Source organism: Dipodomys spectabilis, unplaced genomic scaffold (genome assembly GCF_019054845.1).
Source record: "Dipodomys spectabilis isolate Male_0828 unplaced genomic scaffold, ASM1905484v1 ptg000032l, whole genome shotgun sequence".
NCBI lineage: Eukaryota > Metazoa > Chordata > Mammalia > Rodentia > Heteromyidae > Dipodomys > Dipodomys spectabilis.
Genome location: NW_024870709.1, coordinates 11,970,254 through 11,990,148, shown reverse-complemented (window position 1 = coordinate 11,990,148; position 19,895 = coordinate 11,970,254). Strand labels below are relative to the sequence as shown.

The following is a 19,895-nucleotide window of genomic DNA, read 5'->3' as shown; positions in this document are numbered from 1 at the left end:
TTCCTTCTTACCATTTACTTCTGAATCAGGTACTTTATTTAATAGTAATTCATTCCCACTCATGGTATCAGATGTTTTCCATATAGCATGTACACCTACACACATTTCTAACCCCTGCAAACAAAGTGCTTTACCCATTTGACATCACTTCTTATCATTGTTAGAATTAAAGATATTTTGAGCAAATAAAGTAGATATCTTCTTGTGAGCTAATAAGAATTTGATTTCTGTTTTGGGAACTTATTTGATAAGTTACCCAATGGACACCACATTATTTACTACTACTACTACTACTACTACTATTACTACTCCTACTACTGCTGCTGCTGCTGCTGCTGCTACTACTACTACTATGAATAGTTGAGTTACCTTAAGGATCATAAGAGATGAAGCACATAAAACTCTCAAAAAGTCCAGATTATATCTATGGCCAAGCTTCATGATCATCAGACAAATATGATTTCAAAAGCCAAGCAGCATCAGGCTTACTTATTAGCAATTTGATAAGACAAAGTGCACAATAAAGGTCAGTTAATACTTCTCTCCTTCCTCTATCTTAAAGAAAACCCAGCTTCTAACCCACTAGTGATTTCTCTGCTCCAACTTCTTCAAGCCCAGAGAGTATTACAGAAACAGTGCACTATATAATAAATGAATCTTAAATTTTTGTTTAACTAAAAAAAAATAATAAATCCATAGGCAAGTCTCACAGACAAAATCCTTTCTCAGAATATCAGAACTATGTTTTAATTATTGTGTAAAGAATAGCTTGAGGTCTTTGTTTTCAGTTTCCCATGAGCTGTGTCTCATTTATAGTTCTTGTCTTTAAGTGCATATGAGTCTTTTCACTTTGAGTAGCACTTTTGGAAACATCTGATCAGCTTTGGAACTGAGTGACTTAAACAGAAAAGGTGCCACGCCACCCTTTTCCTGATGAAACCACTGAAGTCCTTTCTGCGTGGTACATGATTCACACTCTCACAGTAAGAGAAAAATCACAATTTATTATGCAACCACATTAACAGAAACTATTTGCCAGTGCCATTTGGCTCACTCCTGTGATCCTCACTAGGCAGGAGGCTGAGATCTGAGGATCACAGTTCCAAGCCCGCCCAGGCAGGAAACTCCATAAGACTATTATTTGTAATAAACTACTCAAAAAAACTGGTGGTGTGGCTCAACTAATAGGGTGCTCCTACTGAGCAAAAAGAAGCTCAGGAACAGCACCCAGGCCCAGAGTTCTAGTCCCAGGACAGGTAAAGAAAAAAAGAAAAGAACAAGGAGGAAACAAACAAACAAACAAAAAACTACTATATGCAGAGCTCCGAACTCTCCTTGAGTCTTTTGTTGAAGTCCTTCTTTAAGGACATATATTCATTACCTACTGCTCTAGATTTAAAAATGTGGCCTGGAAACAAAATGCACACAGAATTTTCCAAGGGTTTTTAAAGCAGTATCCATTTCCCCCTATTTTTTTAAATGCCTATTGTCTCATTTGAACGGTCTGGTTAGAAGTGTTTGCAAACCCATGTTCTCTTAGCAATGAGCTAAGTGATAGAACCTTAGCATAGTGGTGGTTATATGACATAACCTAAAGTAGATCAGTTCTCCTTTGGGTCTGAATCTTTAGGAATGCTACAGCCTACTGCAATTACTGTAGACAAAGAATGCTCTGTGATTTTAATGGGAGAAATGCCTTCACAGAGATTAAGACAGCATAGTTTCATGCCTTGCAAGCACATCTGATCCCTGTCTCTTCAACTCAAAATGTAAATATTTTGATTTTCCAGACATTATTTCTGCAGAAAGAAATTATGAAAACATCTCATTTTAAGATGAAATGTATAGGGACTGAGGACATTGCTCTGGGATAGAGGACTTGCCTAACATGCATGAGATCCTCAGTTTAACCAGAGCTTTATCACTGCACAAACAAATTAATGAACATATGGTTTATTTTTTAAAAGATATACTAAAATACTTAGTTATTGTTAAACATATATGTATACATACACATGTGTTTGATAATAATTTCAGGAAATATTTTCAAACTTCTTGAGATTCAGTTTTAAAAATTGTTTTTTAAACAGAAATTCTCAATATTTATGCACTGAATAAATTGTAAGTGTTTCAAAGAGGGTAAAAAGTTCACTCAAATAACTCAAAATGTCCAGTTTTATTTATTACTGTGATTATTTTAAATTGGTTACATTACTGTGCACACATTAAGGAAATCCTATAGTATGTTACCATTAGCTAGCCTTTGGGAAGTTTGGTCTTGAATTTGAGACTTAGAAAACAAACCTATAGATATATGAACAGTAAAATGAAATATTAAGCTCAATTGGAGTATATACTCAATATTAAACTAAAAAAGGATAATCATTTCACTCAGCTATTGAAAAATGCTTTCTATCTCCAATTTAAGTAATTTTGTATTCAAATGTAGATGAAGTAGTTAAAATAATTCCTAGATATATATAAATGTCACTCAAGAGATAAATGCATTCAAAAAAGTGGCAAGCACTATTGTGAAACCTGTTCTGCTTACAATTACTCAAAATATAACTTTTTAAATCCAATGGCAGTCAATCTATACAAAGTACTTAATGATAGTTTCACAGGTATTATAGAATTCATGGTGTAGAGTATGCAGATTTCTTTTTATGCATTTCTTGATCTTTACATATCTTTAATGAAATAAAAAGGAAGCCTCAGGAAAAGAAAAACACTTTTTAATTATTCAGAACAATTGTGGGACTAATTATACATAAGTGACAGCATAAATGACATATAAGGTCATTCAAAAAGTTCCCCTATATTATTAAGCCAGTTTAAATTCATAACAGATGTTTAAAATTTTCTTGATTCTATCATGCATCAAATTCTACCAATAGGCGAGGAGAGTAAATGACTCATTCTGGAGGGAAGAGAGCATTAACATTTTCAGTTTGAGAGGGTTCTATCTCCTGAGGAAATGTAATTTAGTAAATGTAACCCTAATAATGTAAAATTAGTTAACTCTTTAGGATCTTTATGCCCAATAGTATGCGACATCCCATAGCACACTTTGATGTTTTTCTATTCAAAGGAATGTTTTAAAAAACAAAAACAAAAATATTATACAAATATAGCACATAATTAATCTGAATATGTTAAGTAAGACGGGTCATAAAATCAATTAAAATATAGAAGTAGTTATCAGCCATATGATGTAAATATTATGGTTAGAAGGTTACTAGAATGACCTCATTCATTTCAGTTGAATTTAGCTTTTGTTTTCAATGACAGAATTAGTTTTCATGTGAAATATTTGCCTTATAAATTTCTCTTGATGCACAAACAGGATTCAAGGCAGAACACATTTACCTGTTTTTTTTTTTAATTAAAAATATTATTGTAAAATGACATAGTTTTCTAACAAATATATCACAGTTTAGTTAGTTCATAAGAGTTGATGGTAATTTTTATTCTTCCTCTCCCCCTCCAACCAAAGTTTAACTTCATTAGGATCAACTCTTCTTGTGACTTGAAAGAGAAATGCCTGATAGGGGGTTGTGAGCCAATAGTATTTCTTCACCGGCTATTAGGAATACAGGTCATATGCTGGTGACAAACAAAAGATTTCACCTTACTGTGATGAGACCAACCTGAAAGACTGCCACTCCTTTCTGAGCTGTTGTGAGAGCTGGTGGTGCTGAAATCCTGTGACTGGTTGTGTGGCATTCTATTAGACAATCCCTCAGCCAATCGGTAGTCAGGGATGTAAAGTAAGGCTAAGGGTTAAAGGGCAAAGGTCATAGTGGCATCATGTGATTAGTTCACAGCACAAGCCCATGCAGAACATGCAGTTAGCAACTCAGAAGCAGATGTGGGAAAGTGAAGGAATGTTTGGTCTATCCTATCCTAATGGAAGTAGAGATGGATTGTTGATTATTAGTTGAAAAAAATTGCTGGAAAGAATGAAACTGATCGGTGTTGCTGTGCAGTGGCGGGTGGCGATGGTGGTGGTGGTGGTGGTGGTAAGAACTGTTCAAGGTATTCAATACATGCCAAAATAGTGTTTTAGTTTAGGTAGTAAACCTGGGAATGAATCACAAAATTGAACAACAAATACTAATCTCTATCTCATGCACAAATGGTGTGAAATTCACTTCTCAAGAGATAAGAACCTGACTCACCATTGTTACCTTTGTTCTGATCAGGCAGAGAATAACCAAATCCCATCAGATCGGTTTTCTGCTGGACAGAACTTTTCCATTGTGGATCAGGCAGATCAACAGCCAGTTCATGGATGCTATTGGAATGCAAGATCTGTGTCGTGGCATATGGGGTGGCCTGTGTTATTTGGCTGGAACTGTTGTACGTTGTTTTGGTAGTGAAGTCAATGCTGCTATAAATGGCGCCATCTGAGAGCATTGTTGCTGTTTTATCCCCTTGGCCTGGAACTGGTGGCAGTACATCTGTGACGAACATAGGGAAATGAAGCCGTTTAACTATGCATAGGAAGATCAAAAATATCAGGATTGAAGATGAAAAATAAATGTGTCATGCTGCACGTTTGCATTTCAGCTGAGATGAGCTTCATGAGCCAATGAAGGGTAGATGATATACAACCATCGCCAAGCTATCAACCTCAATGACAGGCAAGCCTAGCGCTTGTCCTTCACATTTCACTTCTCCAAGTCTCTTTTAACATGAATGAGAAGTTTGAGATAATTCACAATGGAAAACCACTTTTAGTTGTTTCACCAGTTTTAGAGTCAAGCCTTAGCATGTTAGACAAGCAATACCTAAAAGGAACCCACAAATCATGGACGCAAACATCTCTTTCCACTTCACTCCAAATGACAGAGTACAATTGTTGAGTACTTGCAAATACTATCTCTAATTATACTATTCTCATGATGAAATATGTTTTTCTGAAGTTCTAACTTGCCATTTATCTGATTTGATTTTATAGCTCTAGAAATGGAGAATAACTGATAGTAGAAAATGTGCTCTTTTTTCTTGGATAACAAAGGAAAATTTTCATGAATAAATCATTTTCACAATACAGCAGGATTTAGCTTTAGAAAAGGCAATCTCAGTGATCAGTGAGTTTAATTTATGCTCTCAGCTCTTAGAAATGGAGAATTATAGTTCCACGTTGTAATACAGCAAGAGTAAAATTAAACTCAGGAACAACACTGAATATCAATCAGTCCATTTATCGTCTTGGTATGCTGAATTACCTTTATATGATGTTTTATAATTGGGATCTGCCACCTCTCTCCTGAGCACTTATGTTTTCTTTTTCAGAAGAAAGATACTAAGTGATCTTTAAAAAAAATATCAACACTGGTTTTAATCATATAGACTTAAAATAAGTATAATTATATGGCTTTCTTTAATAATAGATGCTCTGATAAATCTTACTTCATAGAATATGACATCACCAAATTACTAGATTTCTTCAGATTAGGAAATTTTCATCTAATTTAACAAACAGACTTAATGGCAATTAATTGTTCTTGAGATAGCCATATAGTGTTGCTTTGCAATGTATAAAAGTTAAAAATGTCCTTAGCAATAGTAACAAAAAGTTTGTAATATATGTTGTACATATTATTAATTCAGACTAACTGGAGATTTTTAAATCTGGAACTCTAATTTGTTTTATAAGTAAGTTGTGCATATGCTTTGCCAAAGTAAGGACTTTAAATGTATTAAGGCTATTCAAGTTTATAACACTTCAGAATCTCACATTTTCAGAATCTCACATTTTCTTGTCCTAGTGTAGCTAACTATTATTCACAAATATAAGTAGCATATTTCATTCTGAAGTAATAGCATCAGTTTTTTTGTTATTGTTTTTGGTTTGTTTGTCAGTTGTGAGGCTTGAACTCTGGGCCTGGGGGCTGTCCCTCAACTCTTTACTTCAAGGCAAGCACTCTACCACTTTGGCCATAGCACTACTTTCTGGTTTTCTGGTGCTTAACTGGAGATAAGAGTCTCATGGACTTTCTTGCTTGGGCTGGCTTTGAACCACCATCTTTAGATCTCAGCCTTCTGAGTAGCTAGGATTACAGGCACAAGCCCCTGGCACCTGGCTCCACTAGCATCATGTTTTAGGCTCAAAATCCTCAACTGTTTAATAATATACCCAAATTGGTGGAAATCAAATCTCTTGTCTGGATATATTTTCAGTCTTTTGTTTCTGCTCCCTGCATTCAATGTTTCACTTGTGAACATTAGTTGAACAAAAATGTTTCTTCAACATGGGACTCAGTTTCATACACTATGAATTTGAGATTCTCCAAAGCCTTGGATTTAGATTGCATGTAACTTCAAGTACAAGCTATTGATTTTTTTCTGTGCATAATGATCAAAAGTGAGAAAATGTAGCCCAGTATCTAATATTACTCTGTAACACTGAAGTATGGCTCTAGAAATAAAATGCTTTCCTGATAGATGAAATTATAGTCAGCTTGCAAGTCTAATAGCTTGTATTTTGATTTGGTTGGGGGCAGCACATTGTCTTCAAAAATCATTTGATCACTGCCACAGTTTCAAAAGAATGAACTGTATCCCAATATTGAAATATTGGAAGATTATACAGAAATGTGTGTGTGTGTGTGTGTGTGTGTGTGTGTGTGTGTATGTTTGTGCTTGTGTACGCAGAAGAGGCCTATAACATCAGGTTGTTGGGAAGGCTATGCCAACACTGTTGCCTTGCTGGATCTGAATAGGTCTTCTCATTGTTAGGCAGTACTTTCTTTATTCCATTTCTCACATTACCTTCTATTCCTTGCCTAAATGCTTTAGGCTATAGAGCACTTTTTAGTTTTTGTCTTATAAATCCAAGAAATGTAAAAACATTTCCTTCTAGTGTATACTTGCAATGCAGTTTCAACCATTTTGATTATACCTCCATTTAGAATTTATTTTATTTTGTATTATAGAACTGTATGTAGAAATTAAGTGGAGCTGTGGCTCAAGTGGTAGAGTTCTAGCCTTGAGCAAAAAAGCCTAGGGACAGCACCCAGGCTCCTAACTCAAACCCTAGGATGGGCACACATACACAAAATATCTGTATGAATAACTGCTTTTTTCACAGAAGCTTAAGCTACATGAGGACAGGGGCTAATGAGATTTATGTCTACATTTTCATAACTCATCACCTAGCATTGTGAAGAAAGAAAGCAATTGCCACTAGAATGATTAATTTTGTTTATATATTTTTATTTTTTGACATACGTCTTGAACACAGGTCTTGGGTACTCTCCCTGAGCTTTGGTGCTCAAGGCTAACTGCTCTACCACTTTGAGCCATAACACTATTTCTGGGTTTGAAGTGGCTAACTGGAGATAAATAATCTCAGGGACTTTTCTGTCCAGGCTGGCTTTGAACTGCCATCCTCAGATCTCAGTCTTCTGAGTAGCTAGGATTACAGGTGTAAGCCACCAGTGCCTGACTCATTAATTTTTATGGTTTGTATTGACAAATGAAAAATGTGGTAATTTGTATTTTTTTGGCCAAAACCGCATTAATAATGCATTCAAACAAGTGTCAGTATTCCAGTCTTAAAGATAAAAGATCAAAATCCTATTCTTAGGGAATACAGTTAGACATATGCATCTAGCTAAGATTACAGAGCACAGAAGAATGAAGACCTGAAGTTTTAAAATCTGTTAGACCAGCTCTCTATATCTATATCTCCAATTATTGGCAAACTTTTGTTTCTTGATTTTTAAATTGTTAATGTGTGGCACAACTTCTCAATTACATGAAATCATAAATGTAAAAAGGATAGAAATCTATGTAGTATTTCTGGCACAAAAATAACAATGTTTCCTATGGCCCTCATGCTGAAAGGGATAGAGTGAAACTTGCAAAAGCTTACTTTTGACCTTCACGGTCATGTGAAGCCTCTCTTGTCATGGAGTAAAAACGAGGTAGATATGGAAAAAAAATCTTGCCAATCTACACACGTATATTTTTGTTAAGTTGCACCACGATACTTTAGAAGTCAATGTAACCTGCTAGAAACTGTAAGAATTTTGTTCATATTTAGGCATGTAGTTCTTGACAGGCAGACAAAAGGTTGTTCTTGTTGAATACTAATACAAACGACAGAGTAAATATTCCTTAAAAGATAAAAAGCTTTGGGAATCCTATTCTATTGGCAGAGTCATTCAGCAAATCAGGAAGGGTGCTGTTCTTTCCTGGTGTAATGACAGTCTATAACAGCTCAGTGTCTGCTCCTGAGCAGAGGTAACTTCACAGTTGCCTGTCAAGTGATTATCCTGAAGGAGGTATGTGGACTACATAGAGGGAACAAGAAGTTGAAGAGACATGAAGTTTCCTCTCTAATGGCTTATTTCATCCACTGAGCACTGATCAAATGTGAAAGCTTTGTTTCAAACATTCACATCATCATCCATTCAATCCATTCCTACAATACCCTGGATGAGTATTTTATGCTTTATTGGAAGGGAGAGGAATTTTGTGGTACATCATATTTGTGCAACAAAAAATATTTGAAATACTACTTTAATTATATTCAGAAACACTCATAATATATTTTAAAGAGCACATGTCAGTATTCATAACTGTTCTACTAAGTATGGTTATATGCTTATACAATATGATTACGTGCATATGCAATGTACCCATATAACATTGGATCTATCCAGTAGGGATTTCACTACACTCAGAATAATTTATCACAGCCCTGTGTCTCCTAACTTAATTCTAGATATGTAAAAGTCTTTCAGTGTTTTCTTGCTTTGGATGACAGTAATCTCCTACTCACTCCAATTTCCTACTCTCTCATTCCATTTTCCACTCAGAAACAGACTGGGTGACTTCAAATAATGCTTAAATCCCGGAGTTTTCCACATCAGAATCCCATGAACAGCTTTGGATTGCTTCTGAGTATAGTTTAAATTTTTCATGTGACTTATAGTATCTTGTTATCCATCTCTCTGTATTTTCTACCATCTCTATTGCTTTGGATTTTATATGCAAGTTATTAGCAAGTTAATTAATTATTTAATTAATTTCCTACTTATTTGTGCCAAATTGGGAATGGAACCCAGAACTTAGGGCATACCAGGCATGAGTTAAGAACTCAAATACATTTATTTTTTGTTCTTTTTTTGTTCACTAGTGGTTTGAACCCAGCCTGGTCAAGCAATCTACCTCAAGTAGCATATATCCAATCATTTTCACTTTCAGTTATTTTTAAAGAAAATGTCTCTAGCTTTTATTTCCAGACTGGCCTTGGCCTTCAGTCCTCCTGCTTATGCCTCTAATAGCTGAAAACACAAGTACATGGCACTACTCATATCTGGTTTGTTGGCTGAGATGGTGCATTTGAAAACTCTTTTTGTAGGTTTTGTATGAACTGCACTCCTGATAGCTACCTCCTGGCTAGTCCCAACTAATTTCTTATTTTTTACTTTTTCTTTTTTTTTTCATTGTGTGTGTGTGTGAGAGAGAGAGAGACAGAGACAGAGAGACAGACAGAGAGAGAGAGAGAGAGTCTTGAACTCTGGGCCTGGGCGCTGTCCCTCAGCTCTTCAGCTCAAGGCTAATGCTCTACCACTTGAGCCACAGTGCCACTTCTGGTATTCTGGTGGTTAATTGGAGATGAGTCACACAGGCTTTCCTACCCTGGCTGGCTTTGAACCATGATTGTCAGATCTCAGCCTTCTGAGTAGCTAGGATTACAGGCATGAGCCATGGGTGCCTAGCAAAACTCATTGCTGAAGAGTTCAATGTCTCTGCTATTTCTGATCAATTTCTTCTCTACACACTTTTCTCATCTTTTTGCTTAATGCCTATCCTTTCTTCAGATACTAACATCCCCTTAAGAATGTTCTTACTCAAAGTGGGCAGTGTCCCCCTACAGTACTGAGGAAGCAGTTTAAGTTCATTTACTGTCTACAGTCCTCTGCCTCTTTCATACCAAATACTGATATCATAGACTCCTCTTTTAACTTTTTCTAAACTCATCTCTGCAATTGATTAGAAAAACAATTGGTAGTTTGGCAGGTGGGAGTAAATTATGATTCAAATATATTTCTTCTTAAAACATTGAGAGAAAAATCTATCACAAATCATTGGAGGTGTTAGCATGCTAGGTCCTTCACACCATTTGATCTCATTTGAAATTCAAGTTAACAATTGCAGAAAGTTCTTTCTGAACATGTTGTCCAATTTATTAATCTGCTGTCTTACATCAGGTTAAGGATAATCTATTGCCATACCAATACCCTATGCTTGGTGACTGCTGGAGAGCCACATATGATATATTCAATAAATTGATGTTTTAGAAAAGATTCAGAAAAGTGGAAGATATAGTTCAAAATCACAAGCCCTAATCAGCAACACGGTTTCCATAGATTGTACTAATATGCATGTAAACAAATTGTATTATGATCACTTACATTCTAGGTTAGTAAAGACTACCTTACAAACTTTGTTTCACTTAAGATAATGTAGATACGCTAGTTTTATAATAAAATATTTTACAAGAATACAACATTCATAAGCATATGTGCTAATGATATCTTAATTATGGAAGGAAACACTCTCTACCATGCTTTCTTTTGTGAAGGAATTGGGAAAGTCAAGAACAAAAACTCAAATAAAAATTATATAATTTAAGAAAATACGTAACTTACCTCCTCGCCCAAAATTCCCGATTTCACTGGGTCCACTGTTGCTGTTGTTTACTGGCAAGCTCGTGGCCGGCCACGAATCAGCAAGCCAAGGATAACTGGGATCGCCAGAATTTAGAAGACCTGGACGGCTAAAACCAAAAGGAAAAGGAAATCATCAGGTGATACAAAGATTCTCACACCTCTCTCCCACAAGACAAAGGGTGAAGGCATAAAGGAAGATTTTAATTGACTTCCAATTAAAATGTGAAGACTTAAGAATTAAGGAACTTTAGCAGTTCATTACTGCTATATATAGATCAACCCTGCCCGTGGAAGCAGAGAGTCCTTGCCTGGGCTTGTGCTGGCATCCAAATGAAATCAGTTGTCTGCCCCGAAACTGGTGACATAGTAGATTCTCAAACAAGGACCAATGACAAATTGATACCTCAAGGGAACCCCTGACATACCGGACTGTTCCATATCAGCCATTCCAGGAGTGTGGGCTATTCTATCCCTGATTCCTGCAGCTCCACATGAAGCTGTGTCTCGAGGCTGCCAACCTTATTATGAGCCATCGTGTGTTTGATTTAGAAGCAAAGAACTTGAGGGAAATTAAGGAATGGTACTTCCTGTTCCATCAATAGCATATTTCACTCTTCTAAATTGCCAAATATCAAGAGTATATTTAAGGCAATAAAAGATTCAGTATGATCTGATCTAGCATGTGACTACACTCTGTAAGGAAAAGTTCTCTCACCTCAGATATAATACAGAATTTTCTTCTTTAATGTTAAAGACTGGATTTCTGCTTCCTTTACATATGATTAGCATATTTACAAAGAAATAGAACATCTATAATCATTGTACTTTTTATGATAGACCCCTTCTGGTACAAATCCCTAAGAGAAACATGTGTTTCTATGGAAACTGCAATAAGAAGATTCAACTGCTTTCTTGCTACATTCACTAGCTCTCATTAGACTTAATCTCTTTTTGCTAAAATATTGATTAAATGGGAGATTGGAAGTTATTACCAGAGCCTAATTACAATCTCCATATTGGCAAAAGGAAAATAGATGAGGATATATGGGTTTGTTATCAGCTTTTATCAATTTCAATTGAGTATCCAAAATTGTGGAATCCAGTCCTATCAATCTACAGCCTATTCATCATCCATGAATCATTTACTTTGTGATCGATTATGTGTAATTGTTCACTCACAGCAATTTAGGGAGAGCCAATAAGGAGTCTTAAACAACAGCAACTTCATTTGCTAATGTCTAATTAATGCAGTAAACATCCTGCTAACAAATGAACACATTCCTTGTGATATTTACTACTAATTTCTTCAGGGGCATCTGGGAGATATGAAACATCTGGACTTGATTCCTCTAAAGTGTACAACAGATAGATCATTAAACCTTTTGGTAAGTCATTTAATTCCTCCTAGATTCCTCAGACTTGTAAGTGATCATTTATTTCAATAATGGCATCCTACTATAGTTTTCCAGTACTGATTAATAATAATAAGAGGGTATTTTCTTAGAGTACCTTCCATTGCTCATTAGTCCTCCATCCCCTCTTTGAAATGTAACTGAATGACAAAAAAGAAAGACATAATCAATATTAATTACAATTAATAACAACTACATATTATACCCCAGTTTAGAGTCCAAACCTCTGGGAATTTTAACAAAATATAATTAATGCAATTGTACAGATAATAACAAGCAGTGATTTGGCTAAGGGCAAAGTTTTCACTTGCTCAAACTTTAATAGAATATTTCCTTTCTTCAAGCAAATGTATGCTTAAATTAAAGTGATCATTTATATTTAGGTGTCAAACATTGCCACAAGTATTATGCACAGTGGTTATAGAACACTGCTGATGTGAGTTACCAAATCAAACTTAACATAGAGACATCTTAATTAGAAGCCATTAAACAGCACACAGAATAGACACTAAAACAGGATTGTTCCAAAACCAAATATTCTTCCAAAAACCAAAGGAAAGAAATATTCACTGATTACATTTTTCTCTCCTTCATAGATCTGTATAATTAAAGTTATTAGCACCACGAACTGAGCAGTGCAAATACAATTACAATAGACACAAACTAATTAATTCAGAATAAAACACTCCTGAAAATGAAATTTGCACACCATAGATACTGAAAGGATTCCAACTGTATATAATAATAATCAAGTTCAAGTTTCCTATAAATCTATAGATTGTATTAACATCACCAGCAAACCCATCATAGAGCTAAGGTAATGAATCCACTACCTTCCATCTATCAATGGCTTCTGTTCCACACAGCAGAAAGCAATGAAAGCGGTGTCAAAGATTAGCCAGAGAATGTAAATATCAGTTCAATTTCAACATCTTCTATACAAAATGTTTATGACCAAATGTATTTAAACTTCAAAATAATTTATCAATAAGAGAAATAATGTATGTTATATTCTACAAAACTATTTAGGACAGCCAACTGCACTGCACAATAATAATTTGGCAGTCAAACTTGAATATGCCTAGGCAGTAGTGTAAAATCTTTACATCAGAAATTAGTATCCATCAAATTTTACCACTATAAATTATTTTTTGCTGGTTCTGGGGCTTGAACTTAGCATGTGGACGCTGTCCCTGAGAATTTTTTCACAAGGTTAATGTTTTAATGCTTAAGGCACAGCTCCCAGGCTGACTTTGAACTGCAATCCTAAGATCTCAGCCTACTGCCATTAGTGCTCAGCATGCCACTAAAATGAAAGACAAATTTGTTTTTAAAAAGTTTATAAAATTCCTAATTAAAGTACATAAAAATATGGCACTGTATTTGTGCCAAGATCAAGATTGGGCTACCAGAGACAAACCTGGAAAAATACTGACTCAAAATCAGGAATTCCTTCTAACTTTTGAAAAATCAAGAGCGTTCATTTGTAACATGTGAAAGTTCTTAGCCTAACTGAACAGTGCAAAGGTTCAGTTCGGTTTAGTTAAGAACTAAAAAATTTTAGAATGGCATATAATTCGAATTTATTGCAATTTCATGGAAATATTAAAAGATTTAGCAAGGTCAGCACACAAAGTACTTTCAATATTATTTGACAGGATTAACCCTAATCTCATGCCAGCCAGAACTACAAAAAGCAGGAGAAAAATACAACTAGGAGCTAAATTGCCATTCTGAGGTAAGGAAGTGTTTAGAATGCCTATCTCTACCAAGTCACCTTTCCTATTCTGAATGAAAACTATAATGTTGCAGCCAAAACTCATTCCCCTTCCTGACAAACCATTGCTCAAGTATGAATGGAAATTAAACCTCTTTTAATAAGCACTAATTCAACCCAAATAATCAGAACATAAAAATTCTATCTAATCATTTGGCTGCTTTTGGATACCCTTGTTAAATAATTTATATGCCACTAATTTCTTTAAAACATGCATATGAAGTATTTAGAATTTTGTAATTTTGCTTGCTCATGCTAAACTGTTTGCTTTTACTAAATTTTATGAAAAGTTTTTCCTAAGGAATAATCATAAAATACTAACTTTCGGTATAGAAGTAAAAATATTTTTTCTTTATAATTTTGGCTGTCAATAATTGTAAATAATAAATGATATATAGCATAACTTTTTAAAGACCCAAATAGTCTTCATAAAAATTACCATGCAGTAATATAGGTACATGTAATATATATTTGCCAATTAGATTCATGAAACCACATAACCTTTTTTCAAATTTGTATTATTTATTTTTCTATTCATCAATACGGTAAACATGATCCAACATTTACTGCAAATAAAAATTCTCCTAATATTTTCTGCCCAAACTTCTTTTTAATTCTGTTTGATCTCATAACAGCCTAGATAAATACATTCTTCCAATTATCAGGAAATCTTCATTTAGGGACAAGAGGATTTTTAGTGCTCAACAAACAAAGATATATAACACGGCCTACTGCTCCAAGCAGGATGTCAGTTTCAGGAATAGCTTTTGTTCTATCTGTCCTATTTGTCATAGGAACTGAAAAACTTAAGTAACTTCTACATACAAGTAAGAGTTTAAACCATTAGTGTTCTAGTATAAATTAGTTACATCCTCTGACCCCTAAAAAGTATCAACACTGAGTAGCAATCTCTCTTTTGCTTTTGTAAGTTTTTAATATAATTTCTATAATAAAGTTATTCAAAAAGCAGCCATGATAAAAGTCAATGAGCAATGCTTGTCAACATGAGTTAAGTGGAAGGCTTGTTGGCCATAGTTAAGTCTCACCCCACAAGACAGTCCTATGTCTACCACTAAGCATACTGTCTCTATCGTATCTCTGCTGGTTAAGAAGATACTTGGATCCAAAAAGTATGTGTCGAAGAAAGTTCTGAAATCAAATTTGATTAGCTTTACAATTCTACTTATTGTAAATCTATTAACAGAACATGTCTTCTAATAAATGTGAATTATATCAAATGTTTATAGTTACAACTGGAGTTTTGAAAAATAATCTAGAGCTAAAATTATTTTATTATATATTTTCCTCTATTAGCATTAATTAGTTGTACAAGAAGGTTTCATTTTAACATGTTCATATAAGCCTACAATGTACCCTGATCAGAATCATCTCCTTTGTTAGTCTCGCTCATCCCTCTGTTCCTTCCCAAACAATTTTCTTCTCAACAAGTTATTAAAGTTATCAAATATCAAATTAGTTAAATATCAAATTACTTAAAAGGCTGAATCCAAATGGACTCTACTAAAAATCTTTTACTGCTATTATGGATCAGCAATTAGAGGTTATGAAGAGACTATGGATGTGAAACTTTATAAACACCTATTAGGTAATGAAAATATGAAATCTTTATAGTTTTCATCTTGTGAGTAAAATCACATTGCTTGAATATGACTGGACTCTGTTTTCATGCTTATAAATTGTAAGATTCTCAGAGCAATAATATATAAACTTTCTATATAAAACATGTGCAGAGTATATTCTACACAAAACACTTCAGAAAAAATAGTCCATCAAGTACTCTTGGTACTATTAAAATAATTCATTTTCTAATTTATGAAATTTCAGAAATATGAGTGCATGATTAACATGCATTCTACCATTCAATATTATTTAAAAATATCTTATGCTTTAAGTTGTATGAAAATGTAAAAAGTTGAAAAAATGGAAGATGGGTTATTTGGATGGAAAATATGTAGTAATTATCACAAGTCAGAAATGCAATGCTACATCCCTGTGGTTTGGAAAAACTTCATTTGCTTCTCATTTGGAAGAGAGTAATGTTGCTAGAGGTGAATTACTAGCTGAAGGGAAATCCATTCTGAGAGTCAACCCTCTATCAAATTTGAAAGACCTTTCTGTGACTTGGCCTTTTTCAAAAATATTTGAAAGGCACTGAACATCCTGAATTAGCAGGTTTTCCTGAAGCAGATGGGTATCAATCAAGATGAGAAATGACAATAGGAAATGTACTATTTGTGTCAAGCTCAATAACCGATTGATGTTTTAAAATTAACGTCATAGGATTTGCAAGGAACAGTGAAAAATATAAAGAAGAAAAGTCTTTCCAATGTATTAATATTAAAAGTATAAACCTTCTAGTTATGAGAACTATTTTATTTATAAGAAGTGAGTGAGGGCTGGGAAGGTGGCTCAATAGTAGAGTGCCTGCCTACCATGCATGAAACCCTGGGTTCCATTCCTCAGTACAACATAAACAGAAAAGGCCAGAAGTGGTGCTGTGGCTGAAGTGGTACAATGCTAGTCTTGACCAAAAGAAGCTCAGGGACAGTGCCCAAGCCCCGAGTTCATGTCCCAGGACTGGCAAAAAAAAGTGAGTGAATGAAGAAATTTGGAGGTTTAACTGGCACTAATCACATGAGGATATATTAGAACTTTGCTGTGATTTGAATGTCTATCTTCTAATATCACTAAAGTCACATGAAAGGATAAATACATATTGTCCTTGAGTGAAATCAGTTTTTCATTATGTTTTATAAGATTGTTATGAGTGTGTCAAAAAATGAAATGCATCTTAATGATTAAATGGATAGGCTCATGGACACTGTTTTCAGAGATGAATAGGAACTAGACTGCACATGAGAAGATGCACTGCAGAATGTGAATGTTCATTCTGACACTAAGAAGTTACTCTTTATTCAGTATCTGTTCAGGTATTTAGTAATTTGGTACTGAGGTGGTGACAAAGTATAAGGAACCAGGCATTAAGTAGCCTGAAAAGAAAATGGCAGACAGATGACATGTCATCCAACATGGAAGCCACTGTAAGTGGTTATGCTCCTTTCTCTAGTCCTTTCCGGAAAGTTATCCTGGTCAGAAGCCAAGAGATCTTATCTTCATACGATACAGATACACAATATTATTATCAAATTTCCATGTTTAATGCTACCAGGTAACAAGCAAAACAATCAAGTGCTTCATTTTTATACTAACTAGACATTATTTTCAATCTTCTGTTTCTATTATTTGGTAAGAAGAAACAATTCTGAATAACTCATATTGATGACTGCTTTATTGCTTGTTAATAACAGAAGACTGAATACAGTATCTCAAAACTTAAAAAAGTGTGTTAGGGATGATGATAAATTAAATTTTTCCCCTTGAAAATTTTATAAAGTTTAAAAACTGTGAATGATTTGTATAGTGGTTGTGGTTCAATGAACAATCAAAATATATTGAATCATAAGTTAGTATCTTAACCACTATCTCTTTATTTTTTTCTGCTTCTGTTGGCTTCTCTTTTTCTTTTTTTAAAAATTTTTATTTTTTGTGAACATACTGTACAGAGGGGTTACAATTACATGGGCAAGATAATGAGTACATTTCTTATCAAGCATTGCAGCCTCCTCCTTTGTTTACCCTTCACATCCCTTCCCAGCCTCCCCCCGCCCACCCATGGCTTCTCTTTCTTTCTCCCTCCCTCTCTCCTTTCTCTCTTTCTCTCTCTCCCTTAGAATTTTTGAAAGTTTTAAAAGCTATAATTTCTCACATGCTTCAAACTCTGTCTTAGATCTAAGAAGAAAACAATTTTAAATGTCCAAAGAGCATTTAGCATTTTCTCTGGTCACATTCATTTCCTGAATTGTTTTCCCTTTGCTTCCTTTTGCTTCTTCCTCCAAAAACATTTCATTTAAATGAATAGTAAATTACGGAATTAATGTCTCATCAGTTGTTTTTTAAATTCTAGTGAGATTTTTGCTTATTATATTCTTTATCTGGGACATTTTCCAGTGTAACCTGCATTCTGACATAGTAAATGCTATTTTTTCTAATCGTTAGTGAGCATTTAAATAGTGTTCTTAACATTCCTCATAGAATGTTTTTTGACATTCTATATGTATATTCTATACATTCTGTATGTATATATATATATATATATGTATATTTTTGAAGAACAAGTTAGGGAAAACATTTGAGCCTTTTATTGGCATGTATACTTGTTATACTTCACTGAACACAGAAGAAGAGAGATTGCCCGTGGTCAAAAAGCGATATGGTCAAGAGCAAGGAACTGAAGCATGCTGCTTATAATTGCATTTTACAGACCAGGTTCTTAAAACAAGCAAAAATTATTTGCTTCTTATCCCATTCCATTCCTCTTTCTCATTTCATTACATTCCTAAAGATAAGTAGTTCACATAGCTGAAAATAGTCTCTTACCAGCATAATTACTGAGACCCTTTCTCTTCTTTCTTCGCCAGTACAACCAGATGCTAAATCCCATCAAAATTACCCAGCAGGCACCACCAATACCAGCTATAAAGGCTGGTTGCTTTACGACATCAGTGATTTGTTCAGTTATGCTGTTGTTGTTCTCAGTAATGACAACTTCATTACGTCCCCCTATGGATAACACAATGTAGTTAGTTTGGATTAAGATAAAGAAAGAAAGAAACATGTATATGCTGTGCCCAGTGCACAGGTGATCCCTTCAAGCTCAGGTAATAACTGTTTATTTTTTGTTATTTTGTTTTGTTTTTACCTGCTCTTATCACAACTGCTGTTCAGCATTTTTGTGAGTGTATTAAGAAGAGGCAAATTATGTGTGTGAAAGTGTGGCTGAGAACATTATTCTTTTTGGTTTGCTATGGACAGATTCAGAACCAGTTCTTGATTTCTAGTCTTATATACAATAATTCAAACAAATACTCTGAAGTGAAATAACAACTTTCCTTGAATTAGGTTAAGAGTTATTTGATGTCAGTATTCTAAAAGGAAGCAAGTATTACATTTAACACGAATTGATATGGCACTGCCCATATTCAAATGCTTGAGTTAAAGATTAATGTCAATTTATATTACCCTTAATAGCTCACCAAATATTTTATTCATACAAACTATACTTTAATTTTTATAGCAAACATGAAAACTACTACATAAAATAATAATACCTATGAAAGCTTTCTTTCATAGAAATCAGTATGCATAATTAAAATTTCAGCGTATACACGAATGTGCTCCTATAGTATCTGAAACTAATTTGACAATCTATGTGAGCTCTGAAGTAAAAGACCAATTGTCACTAAAACATACATTTAAATTTGGATTAAGATTATTCTAGTGGTGGTTATGTATATCACTTAGAGAGAATTAAGAAAAATCTCAATCTATCTTTATTAGAGTTTAAATTCAAGGACTCATCATATAATAAAAGAACAAAGACTTAGCACTTAGTTCATGGATTAAGAAGTTTAGATCCAGAGATTTTTATTTCAAGTGTAAATATAAGATCTAATCAGTAGCTAATGAAATCCTTACAAGAGGTAATTTGTAAGTTTTATATATATATGTGAACATACAAACATATATAACACAAGTGCTACATATATGAAACATATATAACACATAAAACAGGACACATGTGTAACATATATTGCACACACATATATACACTATGTATTATATTTTAAAATATCCCATACAGGAATGTGGGATTTTCATGGAGCATTATCTTTGCTACTTACTAGCTAACTAAGCAGTAAGCTCTTATATAAGGAACTTAAATCTTTCAAGTCTCCTTGGCAACAATAATATCTACTTCACGGATTTTGAGAGGATTCATTGAGATCTTGTATATAAAGAGACAAATGGGGATATGGTAGTTTTGTATTCAAAATTATGACCGATATAATACTAAAGGATACCTTAACCTTTTCACAGACATGCGTGATAAATTCTCTAGATTTGAGAAACTTACAAGATACAAGTGATTTG

The 19,895-nt window shown here is 34.2% G+C and overlaps 1 protein-coding gene across 6 annotated transcripts in view; it reads right to left on the bottom strand.

Annotated features, from left to right (window-relative positions):
- Robo2 (roundabout guidance receptor 2) overlaps window positions 1-19,895 on the bottom strand; it is a 513,941-nt gene that overhangs the window by 44,485 nt on the left and 449,561 nt on the right. For all 6 annotated transcript variants that reach the window (XM_042676828.1, XM_042676829.1, XM_042676832.1 and 3 more), the window contains 4 exons: window positions 18,342-18,524; window positions 12,204-12,246; window positions 10,674-10,801; window positions 4,182-4,463 (listed from right to left, as the gene is read on the bottom strand). In XM_042676828.1, the coding sequence (XP_042532762.1) occupies window positions 4,182-4,463; window positions 10,674-10,801; window positions 12,204-12,246; window positions 18,342-18,524 (636 nt within the window). The remainder of the gene's footprint in view (window positions 1-4,181; window positions 4,464-10,673; window positions 10,802-12,203; window positions 12,247-18,341; window positions 18,525-19,895) is intronic.